This window comes from Leptopilina boulardi, unplaced genomic scaffold (assembly GCF_019393585.1).
Source record: "Leptopilina boulardi isolate dan_hultmark-lab unplaced genomic scaffold, ZJU_Lbou_2.1 LbouV2_300, whole genome shotgun sequence".
NCBI classification, from domain to species: Eukaryota; Metazoa; Arthropoda; class Insecta; order Hymenoptera; family Figitidae; genus Leptopilina; species Leptopilina boulardi.
The window spans coordinates 836,424-851,916 of NW_026137864.1; the positions used below are offsets into that span (position 1 = coordinate 836,424).

Here is a 15,493-nt window from a genome sequence, read left to right on the forward strand (position 1 = left end):
TAACTTGAAGTTTGTCGCTAACTTAATTCGATAACCAACTCGAAATGTATTGCAATAGAAATGAGTCCAATTTTATTTTTTAGTAAAAAATTATTATTAATTTTTATTTAGTATATAAACAATTATTATTTATAGTATTATCTCTATTATATACATGAAAATGTATATAATTGCAAATTAAAAATTATTTTGATAATTAATTAAAAGTAATTACTTAAATAAAGAAAAGAGAATGATTAAATTTATTTTCCTAGCAACTTTAAAATAAAAATAATAAGAAATAAATTTCTTCTATTCTAAAATCGTCAAAAAATGAGTCGAAGCGAAAAATAATGCCATTCCCTGGAGAGCTCGTAAGTTAAGTACCGTTTCGCCCTTCTTTTTTCTTTTTACCTTTTTTTAAAAAAAAAAAAAAATCTTTTTGTTCCTATTTATCTCGACCTTTCTCGCGAAACTGTAATCACGATTTCTCTCTCTCTCTCTCTCTCTCTCTCTCTCTCTCTCTCTCTATATATATATATATATTGTATAGAATAGATATATACATATACCTTTTCATTTTCTTTAAAAGTGTTGGAAGATCCGGTTTTGTCGAATAAGATTATATATATATATTTATTTATTTCCAGTTGAACCTTTGTTAAATAAAATAATTAAAGATGGTGGTGTTTTTTTTCTCCCCCCTTTTAAAGAATAATAATTTTCTCTCGCTAATTATATTTGTAATTCTTTTACACTGAAAAGGAATTTCATTTTTACCAAGAAAATGAAAGGAATTTCTTCATTTAGAGAGAGAGAGAGAGAGAGAGAGAGAGAGAGAGAGAGAGAGAGAGAGAGAGAGAGAGAGAGAGAGAGAGAGAGAGAGAGAGAAGGTTATACGCTGCGAGCAGTTATTTTTATATTTTCCGCTATAAATCTGTTCTATAAGAAAATTCAATTGAAAAAATTGTATAGACAAAAGTGACAAATAAATTTAATTATTTATAGATTTATTATTTTAATAGATTTAGCCGAATTCAGCAATTATTATTACTATTATTATTATATTTTATCAATACAGTTAATTTACAAATTTTCATGTATTTATGATCGTTGATTACAATTATTAAGAAGCATAAAGTGTCAGATTTACAATTTTCAAAATGGCGGAACCAATATGGCGAAAGATTTTTTCAAAATTCGTTTAAATCATTTAGATTTGCTTGAAAATTGTTACTATGATATTTTTGGAGTTGCTGATTACGAATCTATAGTCAGATTTGAAAAATCCAAAATGGCGGATCCAATATGGCGACCAAAATTTTTAAAAAATCATCAAATTCGTTTGTAACTTGTTACTTGAGGGTTTTTGGAGACGCTGATTACGAATTTAATTTGTTGGCCTTCAAAAAAGTGTAATTAATATTGTGTAATACACCTTTTTTAAAGCCCAAGTAACAAGTTACAAACGAATTTGATAATTTTTTTTAATTTTTGGTCGCTATATTGGATCCGACATTTTGGATTATTCAAATCCCACTTCAGACACAGCCTCAAACCCAACGGTCCCTTGACCTATGTCCTTGAATTTTGAGGTTATGTTTGAACTAAGGCCTTGAATCCTGAATTCCTATGCCCTAGAATTTTGAGGTTATGTTTGATCTCTGATCTTGAATCCTGAAAGCTTGAATTTTAAGGTTATATTTGATCCATAACCTTGAATCCTGGAGATCTAGGACCTTGAATTTTGAGGTTATGTTCGTTTTAATACTAATATAGGTAGATATATGGGTCGTTCCATGTCAATTCGCCTGTGGATTTGAGGTTAAAAGTAGGACTAAAATACTAATGTAGGTAAATATATATGGGTCATTCCATGTCAAGAATAACCAACCTAACCTAATCTAACCTTGTCAAAAACATGATATGGAATGACCCATACTGGAGACAGCGGCGAATTTTTTTTATTATATAAAAATATATATATAGTTTTGACACATATATTGAAATAAAAAAATTGTGATAATTTTTTTTTCCAATAGAAGCGGAAATTCGCACCATTAAAGTTTAGATTGCATTGAAGTGAGATTGTTTTATCTTATTTAATTCTTTGATTCGTCACTGGGTCTATAAATACGAGGTCAGTAGCATCGAAAGCCACAGCTGTTTGACGTTATAACCTCGTATCTTATAACGCCTTCTACTTCATTGATATATATATATATATATATGTACAGTATCTAAATTAAAAATCTCAATAACAACAAAAATCTGTATTATTAAAACTTTTTTTTATTTTCAAAAAAAGTCTCTAATTTATGCAAACTTTTTTTTCTTGCAAAATACTTGATAGATTGAGCTAAAATTTTATGAAGGACTCAAAATAATAGTATTTTATATTAATATTTTGTTTTTAACTGATTTTAAAAAAAATTTTCATATATATTTGAGGGAAATTCCAATATGGCGACAATATAGTTTTAGTATAATTTTCCGAAAATATGAAATTTTTTAAAAAACAATTAAAAAGAAAATATTAATATACATTCTAATTGACATATATGTCAACGAATCCTTATACTATTTTTGAGTTCTTCACAAAATTTTAGCTTAATTTATCAAGTATTTTGTGAGAAATTTTATTTTTTTTTCTTATTTTAGAATTATTTTTATTTTCATAGTATAAATTATATTCTTACTATATGTAGGTACACAGAAAAAAATTTTCTGTAGAATTTACAGAAACTCTTGCGCCATCTACTGATGTTTCTCCAAATAGAGAAATATGTTGAATCATTGGCATTAAAATCTGTTAATTCTACAAGTTTGAGCTACAGTTCTTAAAAACTGTTGAGTGACCAAATTATGTATACTATATGGGGATAATATATATTTGGTAGAGTATTTCTTATAGGTTATATTCTCCTCCGAATACATTGAATTCGCGGAACATTATTGTATAAATTAGTATAACTTCTATGTAAATAAATTCATCCTTCAATAATTTTCTAACAAAAAAAATGAGGAGCAAGTTTTCAAAACTTATGATAAATCCACTTTTTCTTATGTCGAGAAATTGAAACAAACGACTTTTCTCACTTAATCACTAGAGTTAATTTAAAAATAAAAAATTTGTAATAATTTATTTTTATAATAATGTTTATATACTTAAGACGTTTCCTTTTTAATTGAACTTTCTTGACGACACTATGATAATAATACAAACACTAAATTCGCCTTAACCTCACGTACTCAATCGTACTCAGCCTTAGTCGAATCACTGCATTGTTTTCGCGCATGCGTTAAATCCTTGCAGAAAATATCTGTAGAATTAACAGATTTAGGAACATGTAAAATCTCTAAATCGACGTTAAAGAATTACCAGAAAATTTTTTTCCGTGTATAAGAATAAAATGCATTATAGAGGCTGTTTTCACCGTGTGGATAAATTTAATCTTCCGAGAGATTAAACGTAGTAGATATATTCTGCGTCTGCGCAGAATGTTTGCTTCTGCGCAGACGCAGAATATATCTACTGTCTTTAACCTCTTGGAAGATTAAATTTATCCACTAGGCGAAAACGGTCTCATAATTAAATATAATTATTTAATTAAAAACCATTAAAATGTATTAAAATATTCAAAAAAAAAAAAAGGAATCAAGTGTTTATTCTGAATTTGAAAAAAAAATATTTTTTTTAATGGAAAAATACTATCAGTCACGCAATCACAAATGTATGTGAATGGACCTGTCTGCATACCAATATAATTGTTGTAATATAACACTGTCCGACAATGATTTTGCCCCTCGGATAATTCCGGTCACTTTCGATAGATTTTTACACGCTGATTACGAATCTGCAAATAAAAATGCTCTAGTACGTCCAGTTTCTGAGAAAATTAGTGTTAAAAAGTCGAAAATGCGTGTTTTTGGCCATATTTGAATTTGAATAAAATAAAAACAAGAGGTGCTAGAATCTTGTTCTTGGGTTCAAATGAAAGCTTGAAACTTAAACAACAATTCCATGAAGGGAAAAATTAAAGGCATAATGATAAGGCTGTTAAAACTTATTTTTTCATTTGCGATTAATTTTGTCATTTTTCATAATCAACGAACACCGTGTATAACCTTAATAGTTTAAAACAAGTGACAAACAAGTGAATGAAACATCATTCGAATTTGAAAATTTTTCACGTGACTTTCAGGTTACTTATTATCTATTAATTTTTAAACTTACCTTCTTTAAACCATATTTAAATAAGATAATGTTCACTATACAGTTTTTTGAAGACTTCTGCAGAACGCTGGGCCGAATTGTTTTTATTAACAAAATACAGTAATAAATAATTAACTTTCAATTTTATGTTAAATGAAACTAATAAGATGTTAATTATATAAACTTTTTTAGGTGTATTGTGAAATTTTGTTATTTGTGATAATTATTTATTATTTATTAAAGTTTGTGTGTTTATACTCGTCACGATTGACGAAAATAGTTAATAGAAAATTAATTAGATAATAAGTAACCTGAAAGTCAACTGAAAAATTTTCAAATTCGAATGATGTTTCATTCACTTGCTTGTCACTTGTTTCAAAATGTTAGGTTTATATACAGTGTTCGTTGAATATGAAAAATGACAAAATTAATCGCAAATGAAAAAATAAGTTTTAACAGCCTTATCATTATGCCTTTAATTTTTCCCTTCATGGAATTGTTGTTTAAGTTTCAAGCTTTCATTTGAACCCAAGAACAAGATTCTAGCACCTCTTGTTTTTATTTTATTCAAATTCAAATATGGCCAAAAACACGCATTTTCGACTTTTTAACACTAATTTTCTCAGAAACTGGACGTGCTAGAGCATTTTTATTTGCAGATTCGTAATCAGCGTGTAAAAATCTATCGAAAGTGACCGGAATTATCCGAGGGGCAGAAAAAAAAATCATTTTTGTCGGACAGTGTAATAAATATAATAAGTATAATAATAATAATGATGATAATAAAAATAATAATAATAATAATAATAATGATAATGTGAGATAAAGAAAAATTTATTATATATACCAAAAACATATGTTGTTTAATGAATAACCTAAAAATTTTCTGAACTTTTTTTTTAAATTATATTATAAAAGACATCGATATGAATGTGTATAGTATAAACTTCATTCATGGGAGATCCATTCATTCGTTCATTGAGTCGCGTTTCCTTTCGGGGTTCGTTGTCTTCAAGCAAGAGTGACTCACTTTCATATACATATATATATGCAGAGTGGTATGGTATCATTGTGAAATATATTTGTATATACAGAAAAAAAAAGTCTTTGCCCCCATAAGAAAGAACTTACGTCAAACTTTTGATGCAAGTACTTTTCTTTATATTCATCAGAAATATGCCCGATTTGATAAATAATAATAATAATAATAGTTCATTATAATTTTTGTCACTGCTTGAATTTTATTTATAATTAAAATTTTTAAGTATTGCATAATATTCCGATAAAAATAATTAGTTATAATTTTCATTTTTCTAATTAACATTTGACAGAATTTTTTTTTTTTAACGAATTTTTAATTAACCGATTTTTTAGGTACCGAATTTTTATTTTAATAAAATATTCTAATTTCACCAAATATTAATTTAGCAGAATTCTCATATTGAATAGAATTTTTAGTGATTGAAATTTTTGTTTGACAGAATTTTTAAAACGATGAATTTTCATTTATTCGAAATTGCAATTGTCCGAAAAAAATAGACAGCAATACCTTTCGGCGCAAATTTTATTATTAACCTACTACCAAAAATTATTTACAAAAAAAAATTTTTATTAGTTAATTTTAAAATTCGTGGCAAAATATTTCTATCTATTTCGGACATTTGCAAATTCGGACAAATGAAGATTCGTCGCTTCAAGAATTTTATTTATTATTATTATTATTATTATATTTTTTATTATTATTATTATTATTATTATTAATTTTATTTATTTTCTGAATTTGAAAATATCGAAAAATTTAACATTAATATATTTTTGAATATTATGCGGAAAAAAATTAATATTTTTAATTTAAAAAATTGTAATTTATTTATCAAAAGTATTTTTCTTATTCGTCGACATTATAGTGAGGTTTTTTTTTATTTATAAAACAATGAAAATATTTGCTTACATATTATTTTTTGCTTATTTTATATATATATATGTATGCTATATCGATGACGCGAATCATATATACTTAACATTAATATTAAATAAAAAAAGAAAAATAATAAATTTTTTTTCCCTTCTTGCGAATACTCAACACCTGTGTTATCATAATAAATATCAATCGATCGTATTGATATAACAAATAAAACGTGCGAGAAATTTTTTAAAAAAGTATTTTATTCATTTTCAGATATATAAAAATATTGAAATGCATTTTATTCTCGAGTAATATATTTTTGTTATTTTTAGTTTTGAAATAATATTTTTTTTTTTAATAGAATAAAAATAATAATAATAATATAAAAAAAGAAAAATAAAAATAATAGGTAATAATTGTTTTAATAAAAAAAATATATATATATATATATATTTTAATTGAAAAAATAAATAATATTAAAAAAAAAGTTTATTTTGCAATATTTTTGATTGAAAAAAAAATAATTTGAGCCGAGTTGAGGAATTTTTTCTACAAAGCTGAAGTACGCAACGTTTATATATAAACGATTTTTAAAGAAATAATTTTTTAAATTGAAAAATTCTATAATTTTTTGTCTAAAAAATATTTTTTTTTTTATAATTTGTTGATTATAATGAAAACTACAAGAAATATTTTTTTAGGCAAAAAATTATAGAATTTTTCATATTAAAAAATTATTTCTTTAAAAATCATTTATATTTAAACGTTGTGTATACTTTAGCTTCGTTTTTTTTTTATCTATGCGCAAGTGCATTGAAATAAACATCTTTCTAATATAAGTTGATACGAGAGAACAATTTTAAGATACGAATCAGCTGATAGGCTTTTATTCTGGTTATGACCTTCTATTCAGGGTCACATGCACTAATACAAGTGAATTTTATACACGTGTTTCACTTCACGTGTCTTGCATGGACAAGTGACGTTATTCGCACATTTCGCGTGTTCGAGGCCAAAAGATTACACAATTCTTCCGCTATTTTCTAAGTTACATTATACACGTACTTATTTAACTTGGACACGGTATATATGTATATAGGGCATTCCACGTAAGATTTTCATTCATTTTTTTTTAATTAAATTTTTATAAAAAATAAAGAAGTACGTAATGTTTTATTTTTTTCTCTCTAAATCTGAATTAGTAGTTTTTCTACTAATGAAAGAGTGCAGATTCGTTTACCAATTGAATTAGTAATCACAGTAAACTTGGTTTTCTCTTTTTCTATTGCAACGTTTTGATGCACATAAGTTATATCAAAAAGAGATCGTTTTGTGTATCATTTTTAGAAATGATACACGAAACGGTCTCATTTTTTGATGCAAAAAATTTAATCAATTTATATCAATCATGGCCGAATTGAATCGACTCAAAATTAAACGAATGTTTTTCAGATATTTTGGTAATAGTACAATTGCGGAGACCATTTCACTATTTAATTTAAAAATGAAAATAACAGAAAATCAAAGACAATGTGCAATTCGTTAATTAAAAAGTGACAGCTTATAAACATAACCTAAAATGCATGAGAAAAAATTTGTCGATAAAATCAATATAGCCGAGCTTTTTAGAAGTTAGATGGCAGTTTTGCTTTTTATAAAAACGATTCAGAAAAAATTTAAAGAAAGAAAATAGATGAGTGCTGCCATCTACCTTCTAAAAAGCTCGGCTATATTGATTTTATCGACAAATTTTTTCTCATGCAATTTAAGGTTATGTTTATAAGCTGTCACTTTTTAATTATCGAATTGCACATTGTCTTTGATTTTCTGTTATTTTCATTTTCAAATTAAATAGTGAAATGGTCTCCGCAATTGTACTATTACCAAAATATCTGAAAAAATTCGTTTAATTTTGAGTCGATTCAATTCGGCCATGATTGACATAAATTGATTAAATTTTTTGCATCAAAAAATGAGACCATTTCGTGTATCATTTCTAAAAATGATACACAAAACGATCTCTTTTTGATATAACTTATGTGCATCAAAACGTTGCAAAGATTTGATGCAATTTTTGGTCTCAATTTGAGACTTTTAGGAAAACTGTGAACAGATTTGACTCTATTTTAGTAGAAAACTACTAATTGCTAGTAGAAAACTACTAATTCATGGAGTAAATCGTCTTACTAATTTGAAATAGTAAAAAAAAATGACTTACTCCATAAATTAGTAGTTTTTTACTAAAAAAAAGAGTCAAAACTGTTACTAATTCAATTGATAAACGAATCCGTACTCTTTCATTAGTAGAAAAACTATTAATTCAGATTTAGAGAGTTAATTAAATGAAGATTGTGAAAGTTATGATTTATTTAAATTCAACGTCGTCAGAAGCCGAGTACTTTTGAAATGCGTTTATCTGTCTTATTTATAAATCTAAAAAGTGATTTTTCTCAAAACCAAAGTGATCGATTTTTGAAATTCATTTTTTGATAAATTTTAATTTTTTAGATGCTTTCGTTGTAATTACATTATTTTTTTACTACATATTTAAAATATTAAAAAAAAAATCCAACAAATTTCATAAATAATATTTTGTTTTATCTTTTAATAGAACAGAAAAAAACGCATTTCAAAAGTATTCGGCTTCGGACGACGTTAAATTTAAATAAATCATAACTTCCATAATTTTTATCAAATTAAAAAATAATAAAATATGTATTTTATTATATTTTATAAAAAGTACGAAAAAAAAATTGATTCAATAAAATTTCTTATACTCAAATGATTTATTTAAAAAAAACAACTTTCGAAGAAAAATATAAATAAAAAATTGTTTATAAAGTTTTACTTTTTTAAAAAAAAAATTTTGATAAAAGGCAATTTTGCCATATAGTTTTTTTAAAAATATATTTGTATGTTTTACTGAAACTATTGAGAATATTCGTATCGCAATTTATTGCAAATTTCCTGAATGACAAGTTTCCTAGGCCAAGGAAAATGTTGAATTGAAGGCAAAGCGATTTATTGTGATTACTCAGAGTTTCAAGTGCAAATATCTAAGTATGGTCATAAGAAGTAAATGTTGAGTCTTCACCTTCTCCCTCCTTTAAAAAAAAAAAAATTAATTATAAAAATCAAGTTTAAATAATTAATTGTGAAATTGATTTAAAAAAAGCAATCAACAAATTAAAAATGGTAAAAATTAATTAATGTAAAATTAATTATTAAAAAATAATTAATTTAATAAAAAAAAAAAATTATTTTATTCAAATAGTCAGTCACTTGACTATTATCAAATAAATATTTATTTCTATCAAGTAAATATTTATTTGTATTAAATAATTACTATTTGATTCATTTAAATCGTATTTGTTTCAAATACAAAAATTATTGTTTTACATACAGTTTATTTAATTTAAATAAAAATTATTTGGTTCAAGTAAATATTTATTTTCGATAATAGTAAAATAACCGATTATTTGCATCAAATAAATTTTTTTTTTCAGTGTAATAATTAAAAAAATTAATTTATTATAATAATTATTTTAAAAAATCAATTTATAATTAATCATTTAAAAAAATTAATTTATAATTTATTATTGAAGTCAATGAAGTACACAACATTTTATATGATCAAGAATTGAAAAAAAAAAAAATATTTTTCTTACGTAAAATTGTAAAATATATTTAACCTAAAAAAATTTTCTGTTACAAATATTATTTGTTGAAAAAAAAGTTGCAAAAATTTTAACACACAAAAAAATTATAACAATTTACATAGAAATATATATATTTTTCTTCGAATTCGTTTTGATCATAAACATTGTGCATTTCAATGATGACTAATTCTGTAGTTCTTATACATTTTCGTAACTAATAGACATTATTATTATTTTTTTCTTTTTTTAATCATTTTAACACATATTTTGGACAACAGTCACGTTTTAAACTTATTTAAATTTTTATAAATATTACTCATACAAAAATTGTTTTCTTTTTTAATATACGCAATTTATATGTTGTGTGCCTATAAACTTAAAATTAATATGCACGTCACGCGTGACAATATTTTTAATTATAAAAATAATTTTAATTTAATTAAAAGTTTAGAATTAAATTAACAATAATTAATTTTAAAAGAATTATAACATATTTGACGCTTTACGAGAAGAAGGGACCCTACTTCAAAAAAAAATTTAGGTTATGTTTAGTGATATGTAGTTTTACCTATATAGATAAAAAGTTTCTTTTTTATTTGGTAAAATCAAAATTAGTTTTTTTTTAAGTTAATGGAGACTGAAACATAAATGTTTTAATAGTTGAGACTCTGAGTTATTTCACTTCAAAAATCACAAATATAACCTACAATTTTTTTTGACGTAAGGTCCCGTCTCTCGTGAAGCGTCACATATATATGTTTTGTTTTAATCTCTCATTATTGTATACATATATAGTTATAGGTTCAGGTCGTCCTTGAGAGAAGCTAAAATTAATTTTTTAAACATTTACTCAGGTATTATTCTTTATTATTTATGAAGAATATTTTCCAAAAAAATATGTTTTGCAAATTTGTAACTTTCGAGTTTTGAAATGAAATACAGAATTTTGAAAATATCACAATTATTGTTATTATAATCATTTAATTATAAATTTTTATAGTAGGTACTATAATAATTTATTTAACAATATAGAAAATTAAATTAATTATATTGAAAATTAATCAATTAAATCATTATCAAATTATCTAAATAATTAAATAATTATCGAATCAATTTTTAAGGTATTTTTATGTTATTTTTTAAATATATAACATAGGCAATTTATTGATTATAAAGATTATTAATTAGTTATTATGTATTTAAATTAAAGAAAAAAAATTCACAGTCTTGAGGAATCGAACCCTGGCCCTTGCTGTTGTAAGTCCAGTAGAGAAGCCGCGTAGCCATGCCACTTGTTAATTACAGTTATTTTATATATATATTAAAAAAACTACTATTTTTTGCATTCACTTGATTAATATTATTCAATTTTGTTTTTAGGGCTGTGAAATCATTCCAAGAGGTGCTATGGGTGGAACCAGGATTTACTCGGGCCTGCGAGGTTCACATTCGATTAGGTTTAATGCTAAAAGTCCATGGTGACTTTGATGCTGCATTAAAACACTTGACCCTTGCGTTAATCGACGCAACCACACCTGCTTCTTTCTCCAAGCTTGAAAGTAAGTTTACATTTTTTTTTTATTTTTTTTTATACATCAAAAAAAAATTATATAGGTTATGTTTAGTGATAGTTTTACTATGATAAAATGTTTCTAATTAATTAGGTAAAATAAAAAAAAAACGGTTTTTATTAAATTTTTCGATAATAACATAAATATTTTATAGTTGATTATTTTTGTTTTTTTTTTAACTTTAAAAATCGCAAACATAACCTAGAAATTTTTTACCGTAAAATAAAATAAGATAAATAATTTTCCCTATTGTTTATTTATTTTTTTTTCTTTTCATTTTTAATAAAAAGAAAATTAAACTTAACTTTTTGTTAATTAATTAATTATAATAATCAATTAATAATTAGGAATTAATTAATTAATAATTAATTAAATTATTAATTTTTGTATGTATAAGGAAAAAAAAAGAAATTTTTTTTGACCTGTTAATTGTAATGATTGAAAATATTTTTTAAAAAAATTGTTGAAATTGAAATTTATGATTAATTAAATTGCAATCTATTTTTTAATGATTGACAAAACGTTAATGTTGATTCGATGAATTCTTTTTTGTTCACTTTTTTTTTTTTTTTTTTAAACTTGACCGCATTGCTTCCGCGTTGCAACGACAGCGACACTCAACTATATTAACGTTGACCTAGTTTCACTATCTCCAAGAGAAGCGAAAACGCAATTATTTTTACTCATCTTTATGAAATTCACAAGAAAAAAAAAAAAATTATATTACAATATATTTTTGAGGAAAAAAAAATTAATTAAAACTAATAGGGTCAGTTGGGGTAAATGGGGACAAAATCTCTATTTTTCACAAATTACGTAAGTTTCTTCCTTTAAAAAGTAATATTTGTGGGTTTATTTTTTTTTAAGTTGTTATTTACATTCCCAGGATAAATTTTATGAAGCAGAAAAAAATTTAGATATGCTTTAAACGCGCATGAAACTGACTGTCCCCATTTACCCCAAAATTTTGAAAATTTCATAAAATTTGGGGTAAATGGGAACAGCATAGTTTCTAGGAATGTTTTAAGAAAAAAGTTTCCTTAAGTATATTACTGTATTAAGGGATGAAAAAACTTGAAAAAAAAATTTGTAGTAAATATATAATAGTTGAACCAATTGAAATTTTTTTATTTTTTTTTTATTTCAGTATTTTGTCTCGCATTTGAAAAAAAAACAGACTTAAAAATCATACCAAATTTTTTTCTTATTCCTTTTGACACCCATAACAGAAATTTACTTGAATTTTTGATTTTTGTCAATTTGGTTAATAATAACAAGCTGTCCCCATTTACCCCAAAAATTTGAAAACTCAGGGTAAATGCTCTCTAAATCTGAATTAGTAAAAATGTTTACTAATTTGAATTAGTGACTCACTTTTTGCTTCTGAATTAGTAAAATTTTACTAATTATTAGTAACTTTTACTAACAATTAGTAACATTTAACTAATTCTAAAGCAAAAAGGTGAGTAACTAATTTAAATTAGTAAAGATTTTTACTAATTTAGATTTAGAGAGTGAGGACAGCTTGTCATTATTAACTAAATTGACAAAAATCAAAAATTCAAGTGAATTTCTGTTATAGGAATCATAAGGAATAAGAAAAAATTTTTGTATGATTTTTAAGTCCGTTTTCTTTGAAATACTCGACAAAATACTGAAACAGTTTGACTTTGATTTTCAAGTTTTTATGCATTGAGCGAGAAACTTTTTTTATCTTGATGCCAATTGTCAAGATAAAAGCTTGGCAATACTCAAAACCTCTTGCAGGTGATGTGAGGTTAAAATATTTACGTTGAACTTCATTTTAAAACTGTAAATTAAGCTCCAAAACCTCTTGTACCCATTTACCCCAACTGAGCCTATATTAAATTTTTTTATTATTATTTTTTTTTAATTTGCTTTTCTATGAGTTTAGTAAAAGATTGTTGGAAAAATAACTCGTTTAAAATTTTTTAGAATTTATTTAGTTTGAATTAGCACGCTTATGTTTAGACAAATTTTTCAATTAAATAATGAAATAATAATAATAATTATTATTATTATTATTATTATTACTATTATTATTATTATTTTAAAAAATCTGTACATTATATAAAATAAAATGTGCATTTAAGCAAAAAATTAATTAAACATCTTAACTAATAATTATATTATTATTATAATTATTAATAATAACATTAAATAATAAAATTTTTTTAATAAAATATTTTTTGACCAAAGAAATTGAACACAGTTTTCCTAAAAGTATCAAATTGAGACCAAAAATTGCATCAAATCTTTGCAACGTTTTGATGCACATAAGTTATATCAAAAAGAGATCGTTTTGTGTATGATTTTTAGAAATGATACACGAAACGGTCTCATTTTTTGATGAAAAAAATTTAATCAATTTATATCAATCATGGCCGAATTGAATCGACTCAAAATTAAACGAATTTTTTTCAGATATATTGGTAATAGTACAATTGCGGAGACCATTTCACTATTTAATTTAAAAATGAAAATAACAGAAAATCAAAGACAATGTGCAATTCGATAATTAAAAAGTGACAGCTTATAAACATAACCTTAAATTGCATGAGAAAAAATTTGTCGATAAAATCAATATAGCCGAGCTTTTTAGAAGGTAGATGGCAGCACTCATCTATTTTCTTTCTTTAAATTTTTTCTGAATCATTTTTATAAAAAGCAAAACTGCCATCTACCTTCTAAAAAGCTCGGCTATATTGATTTTATCGACAAATTTTTTCTCATGCAATTTAAGGTTATGTTTATAAGCTGTCACTTTTTAATTATCGAATTGCACATTGTCTTTGATTTTCTGTTATTTTCATTTTCAAATTAAATAGTGAAATGGTCTCCGCAATTGTACTATTACCAAAATATCTGAAAAAAATTCGTTTAATTTTGAGTCGATTCAATTCGGCCATGATTGATATAAATTGATTAAATTTTTTGCATCAAAAAATGAGACCGTTTCGTGTATCATTTCTAAAAATGATACACAAAACGATCTCTTTTTGATATAACTTAAAAACGTTGCAATAGAAAAAGATACAACCAAGTTTACTGTGATAATATATCAAAAATAAATTCCGACATTTTTGGATAAGACACAATTATTATTTTTTTCTATTTTGTAAATGAAAGCTAAAGTGTTTTTTTTTCGCATAAGGACGTATATAGATAAAAAAAAATGGACCTAAAATATTTTTATTTTTCACCTTGATCATTTCACTTGAAATCCTTCCATATTATAATATACTTTGTGTATATATATAGTAGTAAAAAATGTGAACCTTGATAAATTATATTGTTCTTTTTATAAAATTTTAACACTTAATAGCATTTGAAAAATAATGTTGAGTTCTCTTTCTCTCTAGATTTGTTATAAATTCCATGAATTATCTATTTCTATATTGCCATTGGCCATATTTCTTTGGCGAAAATTATTATAATGTCTATATCATTAAAAGATCGATACACTCGACACAAGAGACTAATAACTGCAATTTCTGCAAAACGTTTGTATCCTTTCTATATATATATATATTTTATGGATATATGATTTTCGCGAAATAAATGACCTTGCAATAAACATATTATAACTTATTATTATATATATAGACTCTATAAGAGCGCGCGGTTTTGTTCAATCAGAAAAAGCTTTGAACTTTTTTTTTATTAATTTAATTTTTGCTTTTTAAATTTTACCAAAAATTTTTATACTGATAAAAAGTGGTTTAAGGTTATGTAAGAACCTCCCACGTGACCTATAGTATGGGAAAATGTGTTTTGGTAGTATACTTTTCACTCTAAAATGAGAAAAGATTTTTGTCTAAAATTTTGAAGGATGATACATTAGGGTACAAGGAATCTCGCTGTTCTCCGAAAAATACATAATTTTGAGTTAAATAATTATAAAATGATGTTTAAAAAGTGGCATTTTTAAACGAAAATGAAAACAAAGATGGCGGCGCATACACAGACGTTGCTTGAGTGTGTCAGTGCTCTAGTAATCAGCGCCAATTCAAGCAAGTGGCCCCTGAATGAACTATGATTAAACACATTTTTTTTTACTATTTATTGCTTTATTTTTATTATATTATTTTTGCGTTAAGTTATGGTAAATTAGTAGAACAGCGAGATTCCTTGCGTACCA

General features: G+C 24.4%; 2 protein-coding genes across 6 annotated transcripts in view; one reads left to right on the plus strand and one right to left on the minus strand.

The window, feature by feature from the left end:
- LOC127282571 (FUN14 domain-containing protein 1) overlaps window positions 1-15,493 on the minus strand; it is a 192,978-nt gene that overhangs the window by 102,604 nt on the left and 74,881 nt on the right. The window lies entirely within an intron of this gene.
- LOC127282559 (histone demethylase UTY) overlaps window positions 1-15,493 on the plus strand; it is a 146,847-nt gene that overhangs the window by 96,056 nt on the left and 35,298 nt on the right. For all 3 annotated transcript variants that reach the window (XM_051306870.1, XM_051306869.1, XM_051306871.1), the window contains one exon: window positions 11,141-11,319. In XM_051306870.1, the coding sequence (XP_051162827.1) occupies window positions 11,141-11,319 (179 nt within the window). The remainder of the gene's footprint in view (window positions 1-11,140; window positions 11,320-15,493) is intronic.